At 39.4% G+C, this 27,757-nt stretch overlaps 1 protein-coding gene across 8 annotated transcripts in view; it reads left to right on the top strand.

Moving 5' to 3' along the window:
• The window catches only part of ATF6 (activating transcription factor 6), a 201,741-nt gene that overhangs the window by 223 nt on the left and 173,761 nt on the right, over positions 1-27,757 (top strand). For 4 of the 8 annotated variants that reach the window (XR_012434259.1, XM_065543092.1, XM_005541145.4 and 1 more), the window contains exons 2-5: positions 13,184-13,260; positions 17,147-17,234; positions 19,184-19,290; positions 26,843-26,972. Coding sequence is in view for 5 of the 8 variants with exons in the window: in XM_065543092.1 (XP_065399164.1) it covers positions 13,184-13,260; positions 17,147-17,234; positions 19,184-19,290; positions 26,843-26,972 (402 nt within the window). In the remaining 3 variants the exon portion in view is untranslated. Of the gene's footprint in view, positions 1-11,812; positions 11,936-13,183; positions 13,261-17,146; positions 17,235-19,183; positions 19,291-26,842; positions 26,973-27,757 lie in introns of those variants that run through there. The other 4 variants (XR_012434263.1, XM_065543096.1, XR_012434266.1 and 1 more) reach the window with 2 other exon arrangements.

Here is a 27,757-nt window from a genome sequence, read left to right as displayed (position 1 = left end):
CCTGCCTGATTAGTGAGGCCACTCGTCACTCTCGTTCGTGCCCCTGTGAGAGTCTGGGAGGATCGTTCGGCTTCTGTCCTGGCCACAGGGAGAGTAGAATATTGTCTAACTGGAGTTAACTATCGTTTTTCACTGTTCCCTTGGGGAAGTACTGGATGATCTTTTTGTGTGGCTAACACTGGACGTCGTTAGGAGGTTTAGGGCAAGATGGCTGGGACCGCCAAAAAGGCTGCAAGCTATTTCCTGAGTGTGAAATGTGGGCGGTGAGCACAATGGAGTGGGTTTTTGTGTGCTTGATGTGCATGAGAGAATGTGGTCATATACAAGAAATCCTAATCTTACAGCTTTTACTATTGGTTTAAACCTGATGTCCATCTTGGCAGAAAAGCAAAACACCCAAGCACCTGACCTCGGGTCCCTGCTTAGCTAGACCTAATACTCATGGTAGAATCCTGACTGCTTTCCAGATACAGCTCTTAATTTTCTTGCTAATGGATATTTTGTTTGGTTTTGGTAGTCAGGAAGAATGGAATGGAATGAGGTGGAAATGAGAATGGAGAAGCTTTATCTAAGTATTTAGAGGAGACTTTTATTCTCCTCTTGATTGCAAGATATAATAGTAATATTGTTCTTAGGTTCCAATATGAATTTGGGATTGTGTAGGTTCCCAAATGGGCCCCCTAGTGAGCCTACACCACTCATCAGCCTCGGAATTGAGGGGAACCCAGTTTATCTTTCTCCCTTGGATCAGCATTCTCAATAGCATGAGTGGAAGGAATCTCAACTATTTATTGAACAAAGTCATTTAATTTTTTCAAGGGCAGATGTTCTCTAAAACTATATTCTATTGGAGATTTATTTCAATCCTTGGGTAGATTTTCTAAGAGTTGCTGGAAAACTTAAGACTTCTATTCCCATTTTCCTAAGCCAAGTACATTAGTAACAGTAACCATTTATTTAGCACTTTCTTTGTGTCAGGCACCCTGCTAAACTCTCAACATGCAGTATTTTGTTTAATCCTACCAACAGTCCAATGAGGTACTGTTTATTTTAGAGATGAGGAAACTGAGGCTAACAGAATTTGTGCTCAGATTCTTGAAGCTAGTTAATGGCAGAAGAAAGATCACACCGGGTTTTTCGACCTCCGAAGTCTGTACCTCTAGTATCTATTCTATAATGCTTTCCTAACTCGTGTCTGCAGAGTTTATTCTTCCTAAGATCCCTGGTTATTAATAAGACTACTTGAATATATTGGGTAGTTATGATTTGTTTTTGTCAGCTAGTCAGCTGTTATATTTTCATGACTTTTCTTTTTCCTTTTGAGATGGAGTTTTGCTTTTGTTGCCTAGGCTGGAGTGTAATGGCACGATCTCGGCTCACCGCAACCTCCACCTCCCGGGTTCAAGCGATTCTCCTGCCTCAGCCTCCCGAGTAACTGGGATTACAGGCATGCACCACCAAGCCCAGCTAATTTTGTATTTTAAGTAGAGACGGGGTTTCTCCATGTTGGTCAGGCTGGTCTGGAACTCCCTACCTCAGGTGATCCACCCACCTCGGCCTCCCAAAGTGCTGGGATTACAGTTGTGAGCCACTGTGTCTGGCCAGCAACATTTCTTAAACTATAACTGTGGGACACTTCCTCATGGCATTATTTTATGTTGTCTTCTGATACCCAGGCTGCATTTTCCTGACTTATCTGATCACTTGACTTAATGTCCTCTAACAGAGCATTCCGTTCTTTGTAGTCAGTTCACTGACTCATTTCTATCAGGTATCCTGCCCTGCCCCTCCCTGAATGTGCCCATTTCCATTGTTTTCCAGGTTTCCCTTTTCAAACTGTTAACAGTCTTCTCTTCTTTGAACACTTTAATTCCTTAGGTGTTCAGTAAGTAGGATAGATTTTGTTGGCAATAGAGTGAAACACTATTGTCTGCTAGTGTTTCATTCTGTGACAGTTGCTGTTTTGGATGTTCAAGTACTTCACTGATTTACTTGTTGTTTTTTTTTTTTCTCTTTTAGAGATAGGGTCTCGCTCTGTCGCCCGGGCTGGAGTGCAGTGATGCAATCATAGTTTATTGTGACCTGAAACTCCTGGGCTCAAGTGATCCTTGCATCTCAGCCTCCTGAGTTGCTAGCACTACAGGTGCACGCCACCACCATGCCTGGTTAATTCTTAATTTTTGACTTTTTGGTAGAGACAGGGGTCTTGCTGTGTTGCCCAGGCTGGTCTCCAACTGGCCTCAAGCAGTCATCCTGCCTCAACTTCCCAGGTGCTGGGATTACAGGCTCAAGCCACCGTGCCTAGCCTTGATTTTTTTTTTTTTTAATATTAGATACTATCTAGTTAAAATTTTAAAATCAGATTATGTAGTTAGTATGTCTCGTGATTTTAACAACTCTAAACAATTTAAATAAAGTGATTAACTCAGAAGAGCCTGTGAGGGATGTGCTTTCCTTTTTCTTTTTAACTTAGGTAATGAAATTTAGAACAAGGGTCTTCAAACATTTTCTGTAAAGGTCCAGATGGTAAATATTTTAGGCTTTGTGATTACATGGTCACTGTTGCAACTACTCGAGTCTGCTGTGATAGTGCAGAAGCAGCCAGAGACAACATAAACAAGTGAGCATGGCTGTGTTTCTATAAAGCTTTATAGACACTGAAATTTGAATTTCACATAATTATTTTAAATAATAGGCCTACTTTTTAAGTATAATTATAGATTTACACAATAATTGAGCATATAGTACAAAGAGTTCCATGTACTTCCCCTCAATCCCCAGCTTCCCCTATTGGTAACATTTTGCATTAGTGTGGTACATTGGTTGCAATTGATAAGCCAGTATTGATACATTATTATGAACTTATTATTATAAGCCCATAGTTTAAAGTTCACTCTGTTGTACATTCTATGGCAGGGGTCCCCCGCCTTTTGGCACCAGGGACTGGTTTCATGAAAGACAATTTTTCCACAGGGGGTGGGGACGGGGAGGCACAGGAGATGTTTTCGGGATGATTCAAGTGCATTACATTTACTGTGCACTTTATTTGTATTGTTATTACACTGTAATATATAATGAAATAATTATACAGCTCAACATAATATAGAATTAGTGGGACCCCTGAGCTTGTTTTCCTGCAACTAGACAGTCTCATCTGGGGGCGATGGGAGACAGTGATTAGATCATCAGGCATTAGATTCTCATAAGGAACGTGCAATCTAGATCCCTCATGTGCAGTTCAGAATAGGGTTCGCACTCCTATGAGAATCTAATGCTGCTGCTGATCTAATAGGTCGTGGAGTTCAGGTGGTAATGCAAGTGATGGGGAATGGCTGTAAATCCAGATGAAGCTTCACTCACTCACTCACCCACCTGCTGCTCACCTCCCGCTGCATGGCCTGGTTCCCAACCTGTTCTATGGGTTTTGACAAATGTATAATGACATGTGTCCATAATTACAGTATCATACAGAATAGTTTCACTGCCCTAAAAAAGCCCTGTGCTCTACCTATTTTTTCCTCCCTCCTTTTCCCTGTCTCTGGTCAGGTAACCACTGATATTTTCACCGTCTCCATAGTTTTGCCTTTTTCAGAATGTCATATAGTTGGAATCATACAGTATGTAGCATTTTTGAATTGGCTTCTTTCACTTAACAATATGCACTTAAGGTCTCTCCATGTCTTTTCATGGCTTGATAGCTCATTTCTTCTTAGCACTAAATAGTATTATATTGTATGGATGTTCCATAGCCTATTAGTCTGCCTAGGCTGCCATAAGACAACACCACACACTGAGTGGTTTAAGCAACAGAAATTTATTTGCTCACAGTTCTGGAGGTTAGAGTTCAAGATCAAGATGGCACCATGTTCAGGTTCTGGTTAGGGCCCTCTTCCTGGCTTGCACATGGCTGCCTTCTTGTGTCCCTACATGGCATTGAGAGAGAGAATCTTCTTCTTCTTATAAGGCCACAGTCCTATCAGATTAGCGCCCCACTTTTATGACCTCATTTAACCTTAATTACCTCCTAAAGACTGTATCTCTCTATATAGTCGTATTTGGGGTTAGGGCTTCAACATAAGAATTTTAGAGGCCGGGCGCGGTGGCTCAAGCCTGTAATCCCAGCACTTTGGGAGGCCGAGACGGGCGGATCACGAGGTCAGAAGATCGAGACCAGCCTGGCCAACACAGTGAAACCCAGTCTCCACTGAAAATACAAAAAACTAGCCGGGCGAGGTGGCGGGCGCCTGTAGTCCCAGCTACTCGGGAGGCTGAGGCAGGAGAATGGCGTAAACCCAGGAAGGGGAGCTTGCAGTGAGCTGAGATCGCGTCACTGTACTCCAGCCTGGGCGACAGAGCGAGACTCCGTCTCAAAAAAAAAAAAAAAAAAAAAGAATTTTAGAGGACACAGTTTAGTCCATAAATTCACAGTTTGCTTATCTACTTGTCTATTGAAGCACATCCTGGTTGCTTCCAACTTTTGGCAATTACATATAAAACTGCTGAAAACATTTGTGTGCAGGTTTTTGTGTGGACATGCATTTTCAAATTGTTTGGGTAAATATCAAGGAGTACAATTGCTGGATTGTATGGTAAGAACATGTTTTTTGTTTGTTTTGTAAGAAATTGCCAAACTGTCTTCCAAAGTGGCTATATGATTTTGCATTCCCACTAGCAGTGAATGAGCATTTCTGATGCTCCACATCCTTGCTAACATTTGGTGTTGCCAGTACTTTGGATTTTAGTCATTCTAATAGGTGTATCTTGTTTTAATTTGCAGTTTCCTGATGACATACGATGTTGAGCATCTTTTCATATGCTTATTTGCCATCGTATGTTTTACCCTCCTCTCTCCTTCTCTCTTCTCTTTTACTCTTGCTTGAATTTGTGCAAAAGATACTTTTTCTGCTTTCTTCTTTCTTCCCTCCTCCTTTCTTCTTTCTCCTTTTTCCTTCTGTCAGCTGTACTTAAGATATGTGTATCAAGATGATAAGCTTCCGTCTGCCACTGTGGTTTCTTTTATGTCTTCAGTCTCTTCTATGAGGGTTCTCTTGGCTTTCTAGCACTAAACCAAAATCTGGTGCTCCCGGATGACACAACTTCCCTTAATGCCCCGGTGAACGGTTGCTAATTTTATTCTCAAAACCTTTTCACCATAGGACCTCTGATGGTGGGATAGGTGTCTCCATTGTCCTTCACGACTGTTCTCCTTTCCTCCTTCCTAAAAATATCTAAGTTTAAATCTCATTTTGTCACAATATCCCATCCTCTACCTCTCCTGATTCCTGGATCACTCTCTTTCACTTTTTTTTTTTTCTTTTAGAGATGGGGTCTTATTCTTTTGCCTGGGTTGGAGCTGGAATATGCGGTGGAGCAATCACAGCTCACTGCATCTTCAGACTCCTGGGGTCAAGGGATCCTCCTGCCTCAGCCTCCCAAGTAGCTGGGACTACAGACAAATGCCACCATGCCTGGCTTCTCCTTGACTTTTTGAAAAAATTTTGCCTCTAGCTTACTGTTACGTTCTTCACCATTACTTGCATCATGATTCTTGGATGATTTCAGTATCCTTAGAGAAGATCCTTCAGATACACTGACCTCTCATTTTCTGGACCTCGTCTTTATCACTGATTGCACCTTTTACCCAGTCTCGACCATTTGCTTTCCTGATCATAAGCCTGAGTCTTGTCACTACCAGTAACATCTCACTTTCAAACATCCTGCTCTGACTACCTTCACCTGTTTTACCAGCTTACTCCCTTTAGTATTCCAGTTTCAATAGTTGTTCAGTCCTTCTGAGATTTTGCCATGTTTCCAGTGTCTCTCATTCCCTTCAGTTCATCATGTCCCCCTTACCCAGTTTAAATACCATGAACAATCATTGTCACCATTTCCTTCCTTTCACCTTTCATATCTTTGTCTGTCTCTTGTCTTGTGGGTTTCTCTTGGATAAACCTATTAGTTAAATTCAGTTTTGCCCACTTCACGCCTGCCTTACTATAGCTGAATGTGGCTGAAAAAAAATCTCACTTTAAGTGTTGCCAGACCAATCATATTTCCTGGTCCTTTTACTGTCCCACTCTGATGATTGCATTATAAAGTTTCTTCTATCTTCAAACCTCCAACATCTCTCCCATCCTTTGAATCAGAAGAGAGCTTCTACAGCCTCCCACTACCTCATTTACCCACCTACCAACATGTTTGCTTTCTCTTTTGTTGCTGAGAGTGAGTGGCTTCTTGCTCCTAGCTAGAGCCACTCCTTCCATATGTGCTTTAGATCCTTCCTCTTTTCTTCAAGAATATTGCTCAAGCTATTCTTCCTCCTGTTTCCTGCGTCAGCATTTCCCCTCGCTACTAGATCATCTCTGTCAGTAAATGAACGTGTTATTTCTCCTAGAAGTACTGTTTCTATATCTAGATAGTACTCTAGAGTAAAAAAAACCAAAACAAAACCAACAAACTCAAAACTCTCTTCAATGTTACTTCCTCTCTTGCTGTTACTGCATTTCTCTACTGTATGTTACGGCAGAATTCCTTTTAAAAAATCTCCATGTTCACTGCTGTCTCTAGTTTTTTATTTCTCATTGTCACTTGAACCCAGTCCAGTCAGGTGCCACTGCTCCACAGAAACTGCTGTTTTAAAAAAAAATTTCTGGCCGGGCGCGGTGGCTCACGCCTGTAATCCCAGCACTTTGGGAGGCCGAGGCGGGCGGATCACAAGGTCAGGAGATCGAGACCACGGTGAAACCCCGTCTCTACTAAAAAATACAAAAAATTAGCCGGGCGCGGTTGTGGGCGCCTGTAGTCCCAGCTACTCTGGAGGCTGAGGCAGGAGAATGGCGTGAACCCGGGAGGCGGAGCTTGCAGTGAGCTGAGATCGCGCCACTGCACTCCAGCCTGGGCCACAGAGCGAGACTCCGTCTCAAAAAAAAAAAAAAAAAAAAAAAATTTCTTTTTTTAATTATTTTTTTTTTTGAGTCTTGCTCTGTGGCCCAGGCTAGAGTGCAGTGGCGCGATCTTGGCTCACTGCAACCTCCACCTCCCGGATTCAAGCGATTCTCCTGCCTCAGCTTCCCTAGTAGCTGGGGGATTACAGGTGCCTGCCACCATGCCTGGCTAATTTTTTTTTTTTTTTTTTTTTTTGAGACAGAGTCTCTCTCTGTCACCCAGGCTGGAGTGCAGTGACTCACTGGGCTCACTGCAAGCTCCACTTCCCAGGTTCACGCCATTTTTCTGCCTCAGCCTTCCGAGTAGCTGGGACTGCAGGCGCCTGCCACCTCGCCTGGCTAATTTTTTTTTTTTTTTTGCATTTTTAGTAGAGATGGGGTTTCACTGTGTTAGCCAGGATAGTCTCGATCTCCTGACCTCATGATCCGCCCACCCACCGCAGTGTCCCAAAGTGCTGGGATTACAGGCGTGAGCTACTAAATTTCGTATTTTTAGTAGAGACGGGGTTTCACCATGCTGGTCAGGCTGGTCTCAAACTCCCGACCTCAGGTGATCTACCCGCCTCGGCCTCCCAAAGTGCTGGGATTACAGGCATGAGCCATCATGCCTGGCCTGAAACTGCTGTTTTTAAGGGCACTACTGTTTTCCACATTGCTAAACCCTGTGACTGTGTCTCATCTTGTTAAACTTACAAGGAGTAAATGAATAAATAAATGGGCAAGATGGAGGTGAGGTGGGAAAGCTTACTGAGTACACTAAAAATAATAACTACCATCGTTTACTACTGTTGAGGGAAATCTAATAGTGTGGGACTAGTGCAAAGGATATAGAAATAGGCAATAGGTTTTAGAGATACTTCGGGGTAACTAATGCTAACAGTTTCTCATGGATTCTTTCAGAATGTTCTATAAATATACAAGTATATTTATCAACCCACCTTCAGTTATTTTTTTTTTATTTTTTTATTTTTTGAGACGGAGTCTCGCTCTGTCACCCAGGCTGGAGTGCAGTGGCCGGATCTCAGCTCACTGCAAGCTCCGCCTCCCGGGTTCACGCCATTCTCCTGCCTCAGCCTCCCGAGTAGCTGGGACTACAGGCGCCCGCCACCTCGCCCGGCTAGTTTTTTGTATTTTTTAGTAGAGACGGGGTTTCACCGTGTTAGCCAGGATAGTCTCGATCTCCTGACCTCGTGATCCACCCGTCTCGGCCTCCCAAAGTGCTGGGATTACAGGCTTGAGCCACCGCGCCCGGCCCAGTTATTTTTTTAACCACAGAAAAGTTGAAAAATAAGTACATTGATAAACCTGCATTTTCCTTATCTAGATTTACCAACTGTTAACATCCTGCCACATTCACTTTATCTCTTAATATTACCCACACTTTCCTCCTCTTTCACATCTTAAAGTGGGCTGCAGATAATATGAAACTCCTAAACACTTCACCATGTATTTCCTAAGAATGAGGAAATATTTTTAAAAAGCATCAATTCATTTTAATATAGTTACACTTCAAAGGTAACATCGCAGGGTTCTTTTTCACCTTCTTGCACTATATGCTTGTATTTCTCTTCTGCCACTATGAGAATCCTGACTCCCAATAACATCCTTTGTTGCCGGGCGCGGTGGCTCAAGCCTGTAATCCCAGCACTTTGGGAGGCCAAGGCAGGTGGATCACGAGGTCAGGAGATCGAGACTATCCTGGCTGACATGGTGAAACCCCGTCTCTACTAAAAATACAAAAAAAGTAGCCGGGCACGGCGGCGGGCGCCTGTAGTCCCAGCTACTCGGAGGCTGAGGCGGGAAAATGGCGTGAACCTGGGAGGCGGAGCTTGCAGTGAGCCGAGATCGCGCCACTGCACTCCAGCCTGGGCGGCACAGCGAGACTCCGTCTCAAAAAAAACAAACAAAAAAAAAAACAAAAAAACCCCATCCTTTGTTTTTATAGGCTCACTTTAGGAGCTCTGTTGGAAATAGACTGAAAGAGGGGCAAGGGCAGAAGTAGGGAGACATTTTGGAAGCTACTATAGCAATCCCCATGAGTTACAATAGTAGCAGTGGAGTAATGAGAAGTAGTTGGATTATGGATATGTACACACACACACGCATATACACATGTATATATACATACATTTGAAAATTTTGAAATAGTTTGAAACCTATAGAAAAGTTGTAAGAACAGTGCAAAGAACTCTTGCATGCCCTTTACCAGATTCCTCAGTTGTTAAATTTTGCCGCATTTACTCTATTTCTCTCTCTCTGCCTTTCAAGAGAGAGAGATGTGTTGACCCATCACCTTTAAATACTATAGTGTATATTCTCTATCCTTCTATCCCCCAAAACAAGGCCACATTCCTGTATTACTACCTTATATTTCTTCCAGTCAGGAGATAAACATTGATACAACACTATCATTCAATTCAAAGACACCATTCAAAGTTTGCCATCTGTTTCAATAATGATTTGTTTTTCTAGTCTAGGATTTTACTTGCAAACATTCATTGCTTTTACTTCTTATGTCTCATCAGTGTCCTTTAATCTGGAACAGTTCTTTAGTCTTTTCCTGTCTCTAATGTCCTTGACAGTCTTAAAGAGTACAAGTCTTTTATTCTACAAGATGATCCTAAACCACTAAGGGGTTCCTTGGAGAAATGACCAATTCTAGGGCTGGGAAATTGCAGGGAAAGTGCAAAATCAGCCCAGAAAATCTTGTGCCAGAAATTCTCAGCAAATGAACATGTTAAAAAGAACAAAGGCCCCAATATGAATGAACTCCCAGTGGTCAAATCTGGGAAAATTTGAGCATCAGAATAAAATGAGGTATACGTTGTAGTGAAAATACTATGTGATGTTCCTATGCCATCATATCATCCTGTGATATATTCACATGATCACTTGGTCAAGTTGTTATCTTCCAGGTTTCACCACTGTAAAGCTACTGCTTCCCATTTTGTATTTTATTGCTATTTTGGGGGAGATAATCTGACATGACACCAATATCCTTTTCTTATTAAACCTGTAACCATGAGCCCTAGCCTCATTAATAACCCCACTCTATATCAGTTACCACTCTAATGGTTGCCAAATGGTAACTATCTAACTCTTATCATTCTATCATTGTTAATTGACATTGTACTATAAGAATTCCTTCCTTCCTTCCTTCCTTCCTTCCTTCCTTCCTTCCTTCCTTCCTTCCTTCCTTCCTTCCTTCCTTCTTTCCTTCTGTGATGAACTTATTGATTTCTTTTTTATTTGGTGGTTGGTAAACTACTACTCTCATTTTATTCGGATTCTCAGATTTTCCCAGATTTGACCACTGAGAATTCTTTCATATTGGGGCCTTTGTTCTTTTTGACATGTTCCTATCATTTGCTGAGAATTTCTGGCACAGCAAGATTTCCAGGCTTATTTTGGCACTTTCCCTGCTGCAGCCCTTTAATTGGTTATTTCTCCAAGGAACCCCTTAGTGGACTTCTGTTTGGTAGAAGATGGTATTTAGTATCCAAGATCTGGTCACCTAGTATTTTCATTGCTACTCGGATGTCATTGCTTCTAGGACCTCTTAGCAGACAGAACTAGGAAATATATATATACATGTATATATGTATATGTGCGTGTGTATATATGTATATATGCATAATACAAACATCGGTATATGTGTGTACATATATATATTTCTATAGCTATCTGTATGTGTTATATTTTAAATGAGTTTATTTACTAATACTTCTAGTTCTAATCCAGCATCTTAGGATTCTTTTAGTCTCCCGACTCTTTCCATGCTCTTTTTTTTTTTTTTTTTTTTTTTTTTTGAGATGGAGTCTGACTCTGTCACCCAGGCTGGATTACAGTGGTGCAATCTCAGCTCACTGCAAGCTCCGCCTCCCAGGTTCACACCATTCTTCTGCCTCAGCCTCCTGAGTAGCTGGGACTACAGGCACCCGCCAGCACGCCCGGCTAATTTTTTGTATTTTTTAGTAGAGATGGGGTTTCACTGTGTTAGCCAGGATGGTCTTGATCTCCTGACCTTGTGATCCACCTGCCTCAGCCTCCCAAGTGCTGGGATTACAGGTGTGAGCCACCGCATCTGGCCTCTCTCCATGCTTTTAAATCCTTTCTCCAACTGTGAGAAATCTAACTCCAATTATTTTAGTAAAAGGCAAAAGATGTATTCATTCTGAAGAGAAACCAGAACATTCTAATTATTTTAGATATATTCAACCATTTGCACAATCACCTAACATATTTGTTCAGTATGACCACTCTCCTAACCACTCAGGCTGCCTTTTCCATCTGCTACTCCATTCCCCCTCCCACTGGGCTGGGGCATGCTGGCACCTTCGCTGGGCAATAGTCTCTCCCACACCATCCTGTTTCCTTGGATATGGGGCACATTACTGGAGATGACTGTGCACAAAACCCCATCTCCTTTGTTGCCCTGCTTCCTCGGAAGCTGACGTCTCTGTGTTGGGAGGGGTAGGGAAGAAAAAGAAGGTTGGGAAGGGAAGGAAGAATAGGAGGAAAGGTAGAAAGTCACATTGCAGATATATATTTTGAGGACAGAGCTGACAGAATTTTCTGGTAGATTGAATATGGAGAGTGAGGAAGAGAAGTAGATAATGAAGTAATGATGATCCCAAGGTTTTTGGCCTGAGCAACTGGTAAGCATTAACTGAGATGAGGACAAAGCAGTATGAGGTTTGGTGGGGTTGATGAGGAGCTCATTTTGGATATGTTAGGTTTGACGTGCCTTTTAAACATGTAAGAGGAGATGTCAGTACTCACTGTACATGCATCATGAAGTGTGGGTTGGAGATGTATATTTGGAAATCCTTGGCATATAGATTTTATTTAAAGCCATGAGCTCAGCTGAGATTACCAAGGAAGTAAGATAGATAGAAACGTTTATGCTGAGCCCAGGGACAATTTCGTGTTAGGGAGATGAGGAAGAACCAGCAAGGTGAGGTCAACCAGTGAGGTGGGAGGAAAACCAGGTAAGTGTGATATTTTGGAAGTCAAGTGAAGAAAATCTTTCAGTTAAAATGAAAGGATCAACTATGTTAATGCTGTTGATAGGTCAAGTAAGATGAGAGTTTACCACTGAATTTAGCAATATGGAAGTCACTGGGGACATTAATAATATGTGTATGTGGAAGGGGGAGCTTGATTGGAGCAGGTTCAGAACGAATGGGAAGAAAGAAATGAGAAAGCCAGAGAACTCTTTAAAGGAGTTTCAGCCTATATATAAGCCACAGTACTCTGCTTACATGTTTATTGGCTCTGCACCTGAGTAGTCTTTTCTGAGAGTCATGTGGGTAACCTTTTGTTATTACTATGTATACATTTTTTTTGCTAAATACTATTTGGTCTTAGGATGGTGAAATGTTACTGTAATTGGTCAAGTTAATAACTGACTGACAGTATAGTTCCTACACTTGTGCACTGAGGAAATCATCAGATCAGTTTCAGTGGCATAAAATAGGTAGAGAATACAAAGGAAGACCTAGTTTTGAAAAACTTTTCAGAGTGCTTAAAGTTTTGAAAGTGTCAGAGAAAATAGGAACTTCATAGATTCTATGGTAAGCAGCCTTCTTGGGCCTTGGTCAACACCTTGAGCTTTCTCTACAAAAAGTTTTCAGTATAGTGTATTGAAGAATGTTTTCTGTATCCATATATTTCTTGGTTTATAATGAAACCTCATTAGGAAATTGGAATATAGTTAGATTTGCTGAAATGAATTTGATGGTTTAGATGAGTGAATCCTTTATTGTCTAGATAGAAAATTGGTTGCGCCCTTAGCTTAAGGCATGGATGACAAATACGCAGTGCATATATACTTTCCACAGCCCCCTCCTATTGCTTATGAACCATGTCTGCTTTCCACAGTCGTCTCCTATTACTTATGAACCACATTAACTTTTCATGCTGAACCCAGATGTAGCATCAGAATTCTTGTTAGTAATGTTCCATAAAGCCACTACCAATTAGTCTTACATGACATATGACATAAAATCTTTTTTGATCCCTGGTGTAAGAATTCAGTTCACAAGATAAAAATTATGCAGAAAACAACACATAAATTAGAAATGAGCTTTGAATTACTTATTCACATTCCTGGAGTTTATCAATAATAGTAGTGGCTAATGAGAAACCTTAATAGAGGCGACATAGGGATACAGTACTTGTTTCTTTGTCAAATAATTGAATTGGTAGTTCATTCTATTCTTTTCCTTTGTCCAAAGATTCTGGCCTGTTTGCTGAACTCGGTTATTTCACAGACACTGATGAGCTGCAATTGGAAGCAGCAAATGAGACGTATGTAAGTATTTACTAAGATTGAATAATGTGATATTTAGTCTTTAACCCTAATTATTGCAAGAAAGTTTCAGGACAGCAGGTTCAGGCTAATAATTTAAGCTACATACTTAATGGGTAAATAGCTTCTACCATTAAGTATGAAAGTTAATAGCCATTTTGTAGTCAGTAAATGTAAGACAGTAGAAATTGCATTGGTCTTGGTGTGAGACTTGTATTCTAGGCCCACCTTTGGCCCTAGGGGTGGGTGACTTTGGAAAAGTCACTAATCTGCCTACTTGGTTTTTACAGATAGTTTGCTACATAAGGGAATTGGCAGGTGACTTTGGAAAAGTTGCTAACCTGCCTACTTCTTGGTTTTTACAGATTCTTTGCTTTTAAAAAGGAAGTTGGTAAGTTCTGCTTGACTAAGTTGGTAAGTCAAGCAGAATTTACCAACTTCCTTTTTAAAAGTTGTATATTCATGTAGAAAGCTCTGAAAAGTAGGTATATCCTTACCTTTGGTTGGAGGTCTGTGTAAAAACTACTATAACACTCTGAGTCCCCAAGAGTATCTTAGATTTTCTTTTCTTGATTAGTACATATAAAGCTCTTTGCCGTATAGAATTTTGATTTTGTCTTATTCTTTAATGGATGAGGTGCTATTTCACTTAAGAAGTAATTCAAGTGAGCAGAGTAATTTATCAATCAGGTTGAATATCACATCATTTTAAGCTCTTATTAACTTAAGTACAAAGTATGTAAAGATTGCTTAGTGAATTTCAGATATTTCTTAAACAATGATTTAGCAGTTGTTTTACCATGAATTGACAGAAGAGAATGAAGCACATGATATATTTTAAAAACTCAGTACATGGATTTTAATGGTTTCATTTCTCCATGGGATACTTTAGAATGTGGCCCGTTGATTAAATTGCCCTTTAATATTGACTATTTGAATAAGCAACTGATACTCATATTTCGTAACATCTAGAATCCTAAAAGAAAGTGTTTCTTTTAAACTGTGTCAAGAAACTGTGCTCAATTGGAAAGATTAAGGGAAGTATATTCCTGATTTTACAACTAACATTCTGTTATTTTATGAAAATCACTCAGTCTTTCAGTTCCTTAGTTTTTCTAGTATGACATGAAGGGATTGAATCTCTGAGAGCCCTTATGTCATTCTTCTTCCAAGTGGCAGTAGAATTTCCCATGCTAAATCACTGAAGAGCTAGAGTATATAAGCGCCTGTATGTTTCATTTTGCATAAACTGGGCCTGTTAAATTTCTGACGAGATAAAATCTTTATGCTGTAGAAGGTATTTGACTTATTTGGCTGAAGATTGAGTCAGAGTTTCCTGAAGTAGGTCATGCCCTTATTTAAAAGTATTGCTGGCACTCAGGCAAGCAACATTGGTAACTTTACTTAGATTAGGAAAGTTTAAGGATTTTTTGGTTGCTGAAAGTATAAGGCTGCTGAATTTTTTTTTTTTTTTTAAGACGGAGTCTCGCACTTTCACCCAGGCTGGAGTGCAGTGGCGCGATCTTGGCTCACTGCAAGCTCCACCTCCTGGGTTCACACCATTCTCTTGCCTGAGCCTCCTGAGTAGCTGGGACTACAGGCGCCCACCACCATGCCCGGCTAATTTTTTTGTATTTCTAGTAGAGACGGGGTTTCACCGTGTTAACCAGGATGGTCTCGATCTCCTGACCTTGTGATCCTCTCACGTTGGCCTCCCAAAGTGCTAGGATTACAGGTGTGAGCCACTGCGCCCGGCCTTTTTTTTTTTTTTTTTTTTAAAGGACAGAGCCTCACTCTCTTGCCCAAGCTGGAGTGCAGTGGTGTGATCTCGGCTCACTGCAACCTCTGCCTCCCAGGTTCAAGCTATTTTCATGTCTCAGCCTCCTGAATAGCTGGGACTACAGGTACATGCTGCCACACCTGGCTAATTTTTGTATTTTTAGTAGAGACGGAGTTTCACTACATTGGCCAGGCTGGTCTTGAACTCCTGAGCTCTAGTGGTCTGCCCACCTCGGCCTCCCAGAGTGCTGGGATTACAGGCATGAGCCACCACGCCTGGCCAAAGCTGCTTAATTTTTTGGTGTGAATATCCAAATAAGAGAAAAAAGTGAAGGAGATTGATTTTTTTAAAAATAGTTTTTTTATGATAGTTTTTTTTTTTCATGTGCACTTTCACATGTACTCTCTATGTACCTTGTACTAATATTTATTCAGTTGTAGGCATCATAAGAAAATAGTGTCCCTTCTCTATTTCTGTTATATTCTCAATAAAAATGAACCATATAATAGTCATTTTGAAATGATAGTATTCTTCTAGAAATTATTAACAAATGGTTGTTACCAATTCCTAGATACATTTTTACTTTTTTTTTTTTTTTTTTGCCTGAGGTGTATTTTATTGTTGCTGTTTTGTTTGGTTGTTTTTGTTTTGTTTTTTGACAGGGTCTGGCTCTGTCTCCCAGGCTGGAGTGCAGTGGCATGATCTTGGCTCACTGCAGCCTCTATCTTTTGGGCTCAAGCCATCTTCCCACCCCAGCCTCCAGAGTAGCTGGGACCATAGGTGCACGCCACTATGCCCAGCTAGTGTTTGTATTTTTTTTGGCAGAGATGGGTCTTGCCATGTTGCCCAGGCTGATCTTGAACCCCTGGGCTCAAGCAATTCTATTGTTGCTGTTTTATCATCTGTGACGTTAAGTTAATATTTACTGCCTTTTGACTTTATTGCATTATTTATGTATTAAGTTTACTTCTCTCCTTGTCTCTGTGACTCCAGACACTTAATTAAAAAAGTACTGTTTGGTACTAACTTGATCTCAGACTTACATGAGGGCTCTGAAATTATGTGACACTTCTTTATTCATGTATATAGTATAAGGTGGTTATCTGGATGACCCAGAATATGCTTATATTTCAGTTAGAAAAACCACCTAAATGAAAAGAACTTACTGGAGGCTTTAAGAAGTTTGCTGATTCCTGTTTGAGAAACGTAGTTTTATTTTATAGGATTAAAAAGTGTGTGTGTGTTTTTTTTTTTTGGATTCATAAAAGTTTTAGAAATTTAGGAAGTATAGAACAGTAGAAAAGAAAGAAAATTACTCAGTGGTAACTACCTCTTTATGATTCTTGCCTGTCTTTTGGGTATATCTATATTATTTCTATTGTATATAGAGATTATATTATGAATAGCATTTGCTTTGTCTTGTTTTTCTTAATGGCAATGGGAAAATGTATTTTGCTGGATTTCCCTTAAGATAAAAGACACATTTTTGATTCCTGTAATGGTCATTCTCATAGAAAAGAATGAAGCCGGCCGGGCGCGGTGGCTCAAGCCTGTAATCCCAGCACTTTGGGAGGCCGAGACGGGCGGATCACGAGGTCAGGAGATCGAGACCATCCTGGCTAATATGGTGAAACCCCGTCTCTACTAAAAATACAAAAAACTAGCCGGGCGAGGTGGTGGGCGCCTGTAGTCCCAGCTACTCGGGAGGCTGAGGCAGGAGAATGGCGTAAACCCGGGAGGCGGAGCTTGCAGTGAACTGAGATCCGGCCACTGCACTCCAGCCTGGGCGACAAAGCGAGACTCCGTCTCAAAAAAAAAAAAAAAAAAAAAAAAAAAAAAAAAAAAAAGAATGAAGCCAACTGAATGTTTTAAATACTGAATCCCTTACCTCTTTCCTGGTTGTTGCTGCTGTGCTTCAAGTAACTGAATTGATTTTATCTCTAGGCTATCCAAGATGTATTCTCATACAAGACTGACTTAGAGTATTCTTTTTACTAGGTTGGCTAGTAGCAGTTATATTATTTGTGCCAAATTGTGCCTTGACAGTTTGATTTTAAGATGTGTATGTTTTATTCTTTTAATATTCTTTTGCTGATTTGAAACCTACAGGAAAACAATTTTGATCATCTTGATTTTGATTTGGATTTGATGCCTTGGGAGTCAGACATTTGGGACATTAACAACCAAATCTGTACAGGTAATTATGTATTTCACTGGTAAAAGTTTTAAAAAGATCAATTTTATTTTGTAGTTTGGTCATACTCAAAATTAGGTGGGGTTATTGGGCTATACTGGTAGGTTAAAAGATTCCTGGTGCTATGCATTCTACTTCTGGTATGGCAATTGTGTAAACAAATTTCTTGCCAAAAATGGATATGAGGAGTTTCATAGTTACGTTTCAGTAGTGTAATGAATGAATAGTTTGTATCAGAAATAGAAACAGTTATTTTGAATTATGAATAATGTCCCTATATAAGATTAACCTGAGAACCAGACAGGGCTTACCAGAACCTAGGAACTTGGTGGAGGAGTCCCATGCATTTTATACATGTATTTCTGAGAAGGGGCAGCACCTTGTGATGCCAGTATCTTTAAGGGGGCCTGATGACGTCTGGGTTGAGTATACTGAAAGAAGCCAGAACCTGGAGCAAATTGCCAATGCTGGGGTACAGCTGATGGTAGAATGAAGAAAATCCCTTCTCCCTTCTAGCTTCTAGTATCCCCTATTGACAGGACCTAAAAGGATGCCAACTGGGAATAATTTGTATCACTGATTATAGAAAGTGGACTTAGTGCTGAGAGACAGTGAGTAAATAACCAGCACATTCTCCTATCTAAATTCCTCTCTCCCCTGCACTACCCATTTCTCTTCGTTTTATGTATTTACTTATATTGCTTCATGCCTGTCTGTCTTCATAGAATGTGGGATACACAAAGTCAGTGTTCTGGTTTTATTGTTTGACAAACTACTCTAAATCTTAGTTGCTTAAAGCAACAACCATTTTATTAGATTGCTAGAATCTGTGGGTCACGAATTTTGACTGGGTGCTCCAAGGATGGCTTGTCTCTGCTCCATGATGTCCAGACCACAACTGGGGAGATTTGAAGATTGTAGTAGCTTGACATTTGGGGGCTAGAATCATCTTGAGGTTTCTTTACTCATATGCGTGACACTTGGGGTGGAATGACTTGAAGACTAGGACTACCAACTGGGGTGCCTGCATAGGGCTTCTCTATGTGGTGTAATGTTCTCAAATCATGGTGGTCTCAGGGTAGTCAGACTTCAAAAGCTCCAAGTATGAGTGTTCCAGGACACAAAGCAGAGGCTGCATTTCCAGCCTCAGAATTCACATAGCATTACTTCTATCCTCTCTTGATTGAAGGAGTCAAGCCCACCTAAATTCACGGGGAGGAGAAATCAACTCTACTTCTTGATGGGAAAGTGGCAAGATCACATTGTAGAAGATCATGAGGGAAGATCATGAGGGATGGTAGATACTGCATGGCTAACTTTGGAAAACACAATCTGCCATCTCCACCCTATTCTGTCTTTGACACCAAGGGATACTGCCTGGGCCATAGTTGCTCAGTACATTTTTATAGGATAAATTAATAGTTTAAAAGATATGAACATTTTTTATGAGTTTTAATTGTATTGTCAAAAATGCTTTCCAAAATAATTATTTCCTGTTCCTTATTTTTTTTAAGTAAGTTTTTGGGAATCTATAATATTTTGCATATGGTATAGTATTCAAAAGGTACAAAAATCTGTATAGTAGAAAAATGTCTCCTGCTTTTATTCCTTAGCTGACAAGTGCTTTCCAGAGACAACCACTGTTACCAGTTTCTTCTGTTTACCCTTCCAGAGAATTAGTGCAGATGCAAGTGTACACATATATGCACACACACACACACAGACATACATATATATACAGCCCCCCTCCCCACATATATAATTTGCTATACAAGTGGAAGCTTACTAGATATATTGTTTTCTGCATCTTGCATTTTTCACTTGTTATATTTTGGTGACCTTAGCTTCCATATCCGATTGAATTTTAAAAGTAGATTTTACCTTCTTTCTTGTCCATTTTATTCTAAGTTTTTATTGTCCAGTGGGTAAAACCTTTCCTCCATGTTTTCCAGTTAAAGATATTAAGGCAGAACCTCAGCCACTTTCTCCAGCCTCCTCAAGTTATTCAGTCTCGTCTCCTCAGTCAGTGGACTCTTATTCTTCAACTCAGCATGTTCCTGTGAGTAGCCAGTTTTTTACAATGATTTTGGCTATAATATGCTATCTGGAAAATATGTATATGGGGGAGACAGTTAACATTTATTGAATACTACTGTGAGTTATATTCTCTCATTTATTTATTTATTTTTATTTTTATTTTTTTTTTTTGAGGCGGAGTCTCCCTCTGTCCCCCTGGCTGCAGTGCAGTGGCGCGATCTCGGCTCACTGCAAGCTCCGCCTCCCAGGTTCCCGCCATTCTCCTGCCTCAGCCTCCCGAGTAGCTGGGACTACAGGCACCCGCCACGGCGCCTGGCTAATTTTTTGTATTTTTAGTAGAGACAGGGTTTCACCGTGGTCTCGATCTCCTGACCTTGTGATCCGCCCGCCTCGGCCTCCCAAAGTGCTGGGATTACAGGCGTGAGCCACCGCGCCCGGCTATATTATCTCATTTAATGAGGGAACTGAGACTTTAGAAAGGGCCTTATGGGAGCTAGAAAGTTGTTAGTGCCTTTGGTTTTGCCCTCTTTCCCCTCTGTTCATGCCTCCATAATTTCATTGTTTCATTTGTTTCATTGCATTTTAGCAGTATCCAGTATTTGTTTTTTGGCTTACTGTCTTTTCTCCCTCCCTTTCTTTCTCCTCCCTATTAGGATATACATTCTTTATATATGGACATAGAAGAATGTAAGATGGTCAGTTTTTATAACTCTTTAGCCACAGCATCTAGAATGATTGCCTTAGTTTGAGAATGCCTAGTGCTACCTTTTGAAGTGGCTGACATTTTTATAGAAGTCCGGTAGCTCTTTTAAGAATGCTTCTGCTTTGTGTCCAAACAAAAGCCCTGAGGCCAGGAAAAGGAAGTACCTGATTTAGGTACTTTTTAGAATGGGGAAAGGGAATGTAGAAAAATAAAAAAATCAAATAATATTTTAGTATATTACATGTGCTATAAATTGTGGTATCTTTGTTCCTGCAGGCTCTACATTTAGTTACTAAATCCTGGTGGTTGTATGCACATTTTAATTCAAGGATTTATCTTTTCTGCCCCTGTCAGGCCATCACCATCTCGCCTGAATTAAGTCAATAAGATTTTAACTGGTCAGCCTTCCAACTCCTCAAACCTTTCTTAGCATGGAATCTTCAAAGAGAAATCTTTCAGTGTCACAAACTTTACTGTATCAGTAATTTGCTTAAAACTTTAGTAACTTCCCAGTCCTTACAAGGACGAAATTTAAATTCCCAGAGTACTAGGCCCTCCATGATCTGGCCTGCATTTACCTTTCCAGTCTCCTTTCTTGCTATCCCCTCCTACTTCCACATTCCCCTTAACTTGAGACCTGTGAGAGTTCCTGTCTGAGAGCTCCTATGCACTCCACTCATTCAACCGCTGTGCCAGGCACTTCCAGATGCTGGCAGTGAACAACAGCAGTGAGATCGCTGCTCTTACAGTTCTAGGTTTTTGCACGTCCTCTTTCTTCTGCCTAGAATAGCCCCATTTTTTTTCTTGTCTTGGAAAACTCATCCTTCAAGTCCCAGTTCAAAAATTACTTCCTTTATGAAGCTTTTCTCGGATTGCTACTATTGGTAGCTCTCTGAGGTCCCACAATTTCTCCAAATGATATAATTTTTTAAAAAAATTAATAATTTATTTTTGAAGTCAAAATTATATAATAAGATATATTCAGAAAAGCCTGGTTTCTATCCATGTCATTTCCATCCTTTTTTACACAAAAGGTAGCATACTATATACCCTGTCCTGTACCTTGCTTTTTTAGCTTAGCAGGATAACTCTAATTTCAGAGTATATAATTTTCCCATTATGCTACATAATGTTTCATTGCATAACCTTATCATGCTTAATTCAGTGATTTCCTTATTGATGAATATTTGTGTTGTTTTTAGTCTTTTCCAGACCCAAATAACGTGTACATAAGTCTTTTCCAGACTCAAATAACCTATAGTAAATAACCTGGTACATAAGTCACTTTATATTTTTGCCAGGATATTTTTGGGATATATTCCAAGAGGTGGGATTGCTGAAACCAGGATAAATACACTTGAATTTTGCTAGATATTGCCAAATTTCTCTCTATAGGGGTTGTAAAATGTTACATCCTCATCAGCAGTATGTAAGAGGGCCCGTTTTCCCATCATCACTCCACAATAGGTTTTATTTTGTATCTCTTTTATTATAAGTATGGTTAAATATCTATTCATATGTTTTATATGTTTAAGGCCTATTTGCATTTCTGTTTAAAAAATGAACTGTCAGTTCAAATTTTTGTTCTTTTTTTTTGAGATGAAGTCTCGTTCTTGTCCACCAGGCTGGAGTGCAATGGCAGATCTCGGCTCACTACCACCTCCGCCTCCTGGCTTCAAGCAATTCTCCTGCCTCAGCCTCCTGAATACCTGGGATTACAGGCGCCTGCCACCACGCCCGGCTAATTTTTGTATTTTTAGTAGAGACAGGGTTTCACCATGTTGTCTAGGCTGGTTTCGAACTCCTGACCTCAGGTGATCTGTCTGCCTCAGCCTCCCAAAGTGCTGGGATTACAGGCATGAGCCACGGTGCCCGGCCATTCATTTTTTAATTGAATTGTATTGGTCTTTTTAGTATTTTAGCTTTATTATATATTGGGGTTATTAGTCCTTAGTTTGTGAAATAAGCTGCAAATATTTTTTCCCCAGTTTTTCTTTTGTCTCTTTGTTTCTGGTGTTTATTTTCCCTGGGTATACTGTTTTCTATAGCCAAATTATTGATCTTTTCTTTAATTGCTTTTTTGGTCACTCAAAGGAAGGTTTTCACCACTCAGAGGTTATAAAATAATTCACTCATATTTTTATTCTTACTTTTTTTAAGTTAATTTTTTGTTTGGAACAATCTCAAATTCACAGAAGTGTTGTTAGTACATTGCAAATAACTTGTTTTTTCCTTGTGCATTTGAGAGTAAGTTACCAGTCCGATGCCCTATCACTGCAATACTTTAGTGTCTGCTTCCTACAAGCACAGATATTTCTTAGATAGCCATAATACAAGCACAAAATCGGGAAATAAACATTGATATGTTACTATAATCTAACCTTCAGCTCTCGTTTAAATTGTGCCAGATATCCCAGAGGTGTCCTTTAGACTATCAAAAGAACCCAGTTCAGAATCAAGCATTGCATATGTTTGTCTTGTCTTTTTAATCTTGTTCAGTATGAAACAGTTCTTCATTAATCCTTGACTTTCTTCACCTTGTCACTTTTGGGGATTAGGGGTTAGTTATTTTGAAGAGTGTTTCTCGGTTGGGTTTGTCTAATGTTTCTTTAGGATCATATTCAGGTTTTATATCTGTGGTAGGAAAGTGATGTCTGTGTCCATCTCATTTACTTTTGATGACTCAATTTTGATTTTTTCTAATACTGATTATGTTCACTTTGATCACTTCATAGATGTTATCTGCCAACCTATTCCATTGTGAAGTTGCTTTTTCTCTCTTTGCCATACATATTTTGTGAGGAAGATACTTTAAGACTGTGTAAAAATATCCTGTTCGTCATCAAACTTTATATTTGTTCACTTATTTGTTAATATCAATATAGATTCATCATTTCTTATTTTATGCAACAGATTATTATCCATTACTGTAATTATTTGTTCTGATTCTTACATTGTCCTGGATTTCGTCAGTGGGGGTCCCTTCACACCAGCTCTTATGTTCTTTTAACATGTCTCCTTTGGGCTCTGATGTCCTTACACCAGGCTGTCTCCCATGTGGATGCCCTCATCACTCTGCTGTGACTCCTCATGCCAGGCTGCCTGCCATGTCAGTGCCCTCTCCACCGTTCTTGGACCCTGACATTCCACCAGGCTGCTTCTCTGCATGGATGGTGGTCTTGCCTTGCCCCATCTAGTGGCTTAGGATAAAATTATTCAGGAAGGAATATTTTCTAAGTGACTATGAATAAATATTTATCATGAGATATTATTTTTAGCGTTTAGATCTCTGATCCATTTGAAATTACCCTTGTGTATGATATGAGATACAAATACAATTTTATGTTTTTCCAAATGACTACCAAAAGGATTATTCTAGTACCATTTATTAAAAAGTTCATCTGATTTCAATTATATGCATGTATTTTAAATTTATGTAATGGTATTATAGTATATATCTTTACATTATTCACTTTTAAAAATCAGCACAGTGTTTTTAAGATCAATTCCTATTGCTCTGTGTAATCAAATCTGTTGAATCTAACTCTGTACAACATTCAAGTATGCATTCACTACATTTTTACCTACACCATAAGGAATATTTTAAAAAATGTTCCCTTACGGACTCGTGTGAGAAATCCTTTAGGATATATGCCTAGGATTGCTGGGTGATAGAATGTGCAGAGATTTAATTTGACAAGTGCTTCCATATTGCTCTCCAGGATCATCACAGTACTCTGTGGGCTGGCAGCAGTGCTCGAGGGTCCCTGTGACTTCTGATGCTTGGCATTATCTGCCTTTTTAATGTTTACCCCATGGCACAATGTGTTTTGTTATTGTTTGCTTTTATTTTGTTTTACTTTGTATTTCTTTGGTTATTGTTTTCAACATTTATTTATATTCTTATGAGCTTTTTGGACTTCTTTTATACATTGTTTATTCCTGTCCTTTGCCAGTTTTTCTACTCAGTTGTTGTCTTCTTGTTTATCTGTAGAAATTCCTCATATATTTGAAATAGTAAACTCTTGTTGGATTTAGACATTCAAATTGCCTATCTCTTTTCTCTATTATCTATTAACTTTGTAGTCTTTATTAAGTATAAATAGTTAATTTTGAATTACTCAGGCTTATCTTTTTTTTTTCTTTTCCTTTATGGCTTATTTCAGAAGTCCTTCCATGCTTTTAGGTCACAGAGATATTCTCCTGCATTTTCTTCTATTACCCATATGGTTTACCTTTCACATTTAGGGTTCTTAATACTCTTAGACTCCACTTTAATATGTGCTATTATGTAGGGATCCAGCAGTAGGTAGGGATCTAGTTTTAATTTTCTCTATAGAAATGAATCAGTTTTCCTAACTGTATTATCTTTGTAATCATTTGTAATCACTCTGTTCAACAATATTGTGTATTTCTCTGTTAACTCAAATCTTTTATGCCTCTTAGTTCAGTTGTGTAGTTTTCTTCATATGGGTCCTGCACATTCCTTAGAAAATTTCTAGGTATTTTGTAATTGTTATTGCTATTGTGAGTGAAATATTTATTTGTTTTATTTAAATCTTTTTTATTTTTAATTTTTCTGGGTACATAGTAGGCATATATATTCGTGGGGTACGTGAGATGTTTTGACCCAGGCATGCAATGTGAAATAATGAGATCATGGAAAATGGGGCATCCATTCCCTCAAGCATTTATCCTTTGTATTATAAACAATCCAGTTACAGTCTTTTTGTTATTTTAAAATGTACAACTAAGCTCTTACTGAGTATAGTCACCCTGCTGTGCTATTAAATAATATGTCTTATTCCTTCTCCCTTTTTTTTTTTTAATCCGTTAACAATCCCCGTCTCACTACCAGCTTCTCAGTACCCTTCCCAGCCTCTGGTAACCATCTTTCTACTCTACGTTCATGATTTCAGTTGTTTTGGTTTTTTGATCCCACAAATAAGTGAGAACATGTGATGTTTGTCTTTCCGTGCCTGACTTGAAATATTTATTTTTTATTGTATTTTCTAAGTGAGTATTAATATAATATTTTCAAGGTCAAATTTTTTTGCCAGTGGATGGTTACATGTGCTTCAAGTGTATAGCATATTACCTTGCTAAAAGGCATGCTGTCTCTTTTGTTTTAATGTTTTTTTAATTTCTTCTTTTAGTGTAATTATACTAGAATTACAGAAAAAGCAGGTAGCTATTTTTTATCCTGACTTTAATTGTAATGCATTCAGCATTGGCTTTGGCTGTATAATTACTTATAACTTTTTAATGTTAAGAAAGTATTCCTCGAATCCTTGTTTTCTAGGATTTTATTGAGGAATACTTGTTGAATTTTATCAAATACTTTTTAAGCATCGAAGGCCATGAAGATAATAGTCTCCTCCCATGTTACCTTGTACTCTTTGGTTTCTTGGAAATATATTTTAATACACTCTACATTTTGCTCGGCTTACGTGCTGAGTAGGTGTTAAGGATGAATGAAGATGCAATTGTCACTCTCACCAGTGAGACTAAGAGCATCCCTTTCTCCCATATCCTCTCCAGGTCATTTTAATTTTTTTGTGATTAAAGTTTACATTTGCCTTTGGCTACCATTTGCATTTCCTTTTCAGTGAAATGACTGTTCCTGCCCTTTGTCTATGTTTCGCAAATATTTTCTATCAATATATATCTTTTAACTTTGTTTATGGTCTAGTTTTTATTGTTACATATTTTACTTATTATTTGTTCAAATCTATTTCTTCTTCCTTTGTGGCTTCTGGGTGTTCAGACTTAAGAGGGTCTGCAACATCCTGAGAATAAACAAGTATTCTCTTAAATTTTGTTTTTATATTCTTATAGATTATTTTGAAGATGGTATGAAGTAGAGATTATGTCTATTGCGTGATCATACATGCCATCTTTTCTGTCTGAATTGAATTGCTACTTCTATGTTGTTTCTTTATTCTAACAAACTGAGACAGATTCACTGAATATTAAAAGACTTTGGGACAATGCGAATGTTATCTTTATGTATCTCAGTCATTATGAATTCACCTACTAAATTAAAGAAAATAGCACTGCTGGCTGGGTGGTGTGGTTCACGCCTGTAATCCCAGCACTTTGGGAGGCCGAGGCAGGTGGATCATATGAGGTCAGGAGTTCTAGAGCAGCCCAGCCAACATGGTGAAACCCCTCTCTACCAAAAATACAAAAACTTAGCAAGGCATGGTGGCACACATCTGTGGTCGTAGCTACTCAGGAAGCTAAGGCAGGAGAATTGCTTGAACCTGGGAGGCAGAGGTTGCAGTGAGCTGAGATTGCGTCACTGCACTCCAGCTTGGGCAACAGAGTGAGACTCTGCCTCAAAAAAAAGAAAATAGCACTGCTCCATTCATGTATCTTTCTTTTACATTTGGAAGAAAGGCAGTATTACAAAATAGAAAATAGAAAAGGATAAAAATAAAATTATTTTGCTTTTGATATTCTTTTAAGACTGAATAAGAGAGATTATGGAGAAAGGATATTGGCATTTTAACTGCAACCTTATACTGATACTGGATGTTCGTATGACTAGCAATCAAGTTTTATGTTTGTGTGTGTGTGTGTGTGTTTGTAGATTGTAGGAAGAAATGTAGAAACAGATCAATGACTCATATCTTTAATATAACAGGATGGCATAGACTTACTCAGCATTTTGATTTTTTTTCCTTTGATATAGATGGATCATGCTGATAGTCACTTATTACTTAATATATAGATACAGTTTCTAATATACCTTTCCCTTGAAGTTACCTTGAAGTGTTTTTCTGTTTATATATGGGTCTCCTCCTTTTCTATGCAATTTGCTGCTTAAGGATTATACTCATTAATCTTTGTTTTTATTTTGCTACAGGAGGAGTTGGATTTGTCTTCTAGTTCTCAGATGTCTCCTCTTTCCTTATATGGTGAAAGCTCTAATAGTCCCTCTTCAGCAGAGCCACTGAAGGAAGATAAGCCTGTCACTGGTCCTAGGAACAAGACTGGTATTACTCTATCTCCTAACTTCTGTTATTTCTGTTTCAGATTGAGCTTAGGTTCCATTTCTTAAAGGAAAATGCTGGATTAAGTTTATGTTTATTAGGCTGGCTTTCTGTTTTTTAATTGGTGGACCTGTATTGTTTGTTGTGAGTGATTACTGTGGAGAGGAAAGGGGAGAAATAATCTTTGGTTGTCTCTGTCTTTATAGGTGAAAGATACTTTAAAATAGACTCAGACCCCACCATCTTCAGGAGAGATTTCAAAGTTTCTGTTAAAGATAACTGAATGGAGGGCCATTCAACCATGACTTTTTTTTTTTTTTTTTTTGAGACTGAGGCTGGCTCTGTCACCCAGGCTGGAGTGCAGTGGCCGGATCTCAGCTCACTGCAAGCTCCGCCTCCCGGGTTTGCGCCATTCTCCTGCCTCAGCCTCCCGAGTAGCTGGGACCACAGGCGCCCGCCACTTCGCCCGGCTAGTTTTTTTGTATTTTTTAGTAGAGATGGGGTTTCACCGTGTTAGCCAGGATGGTCTCGATCTCCTGACCTCGTGATCCGCCCGTCTCGGCCTCCCAAAGTGCTGGGATTACAGGCTTGAGCCACCGCGCCCGGCCCAACCATGACGTTTGTTACCTGTTAATCTCTGGGTGTTATTCCGCGATTTTAGCTCTTCTCCTTTAGCAGTTAGTGTGTCCCATTCCCAAAACTGCAGCTTGGCTAGAAAAGAAGGTAACAGTTGAAGTACTTTTCTTCAGTTCATTCAGGTATATGTATTGTAGCAAGGTGTGTGATAG

The sequence above is a fragment of the Macaca fascicularis genome, chromosome 1 (genome assembly GCF_037993035.2).
Source record: "Macaca fascicularis isolate 582-1 chromosome 1, T2T-MFA8v1.1".
NCBI lineage: Eukaryota > Metazoa > Chordata > Mammalia > Primates > Cercopithecidae > Macaca > Macaca fascicularis.
The sequence above is the reverse complement of the archived record's forward strand: the minus strand, read 5'-3'. Positions and strand labels throughout refer to the sequence as shown.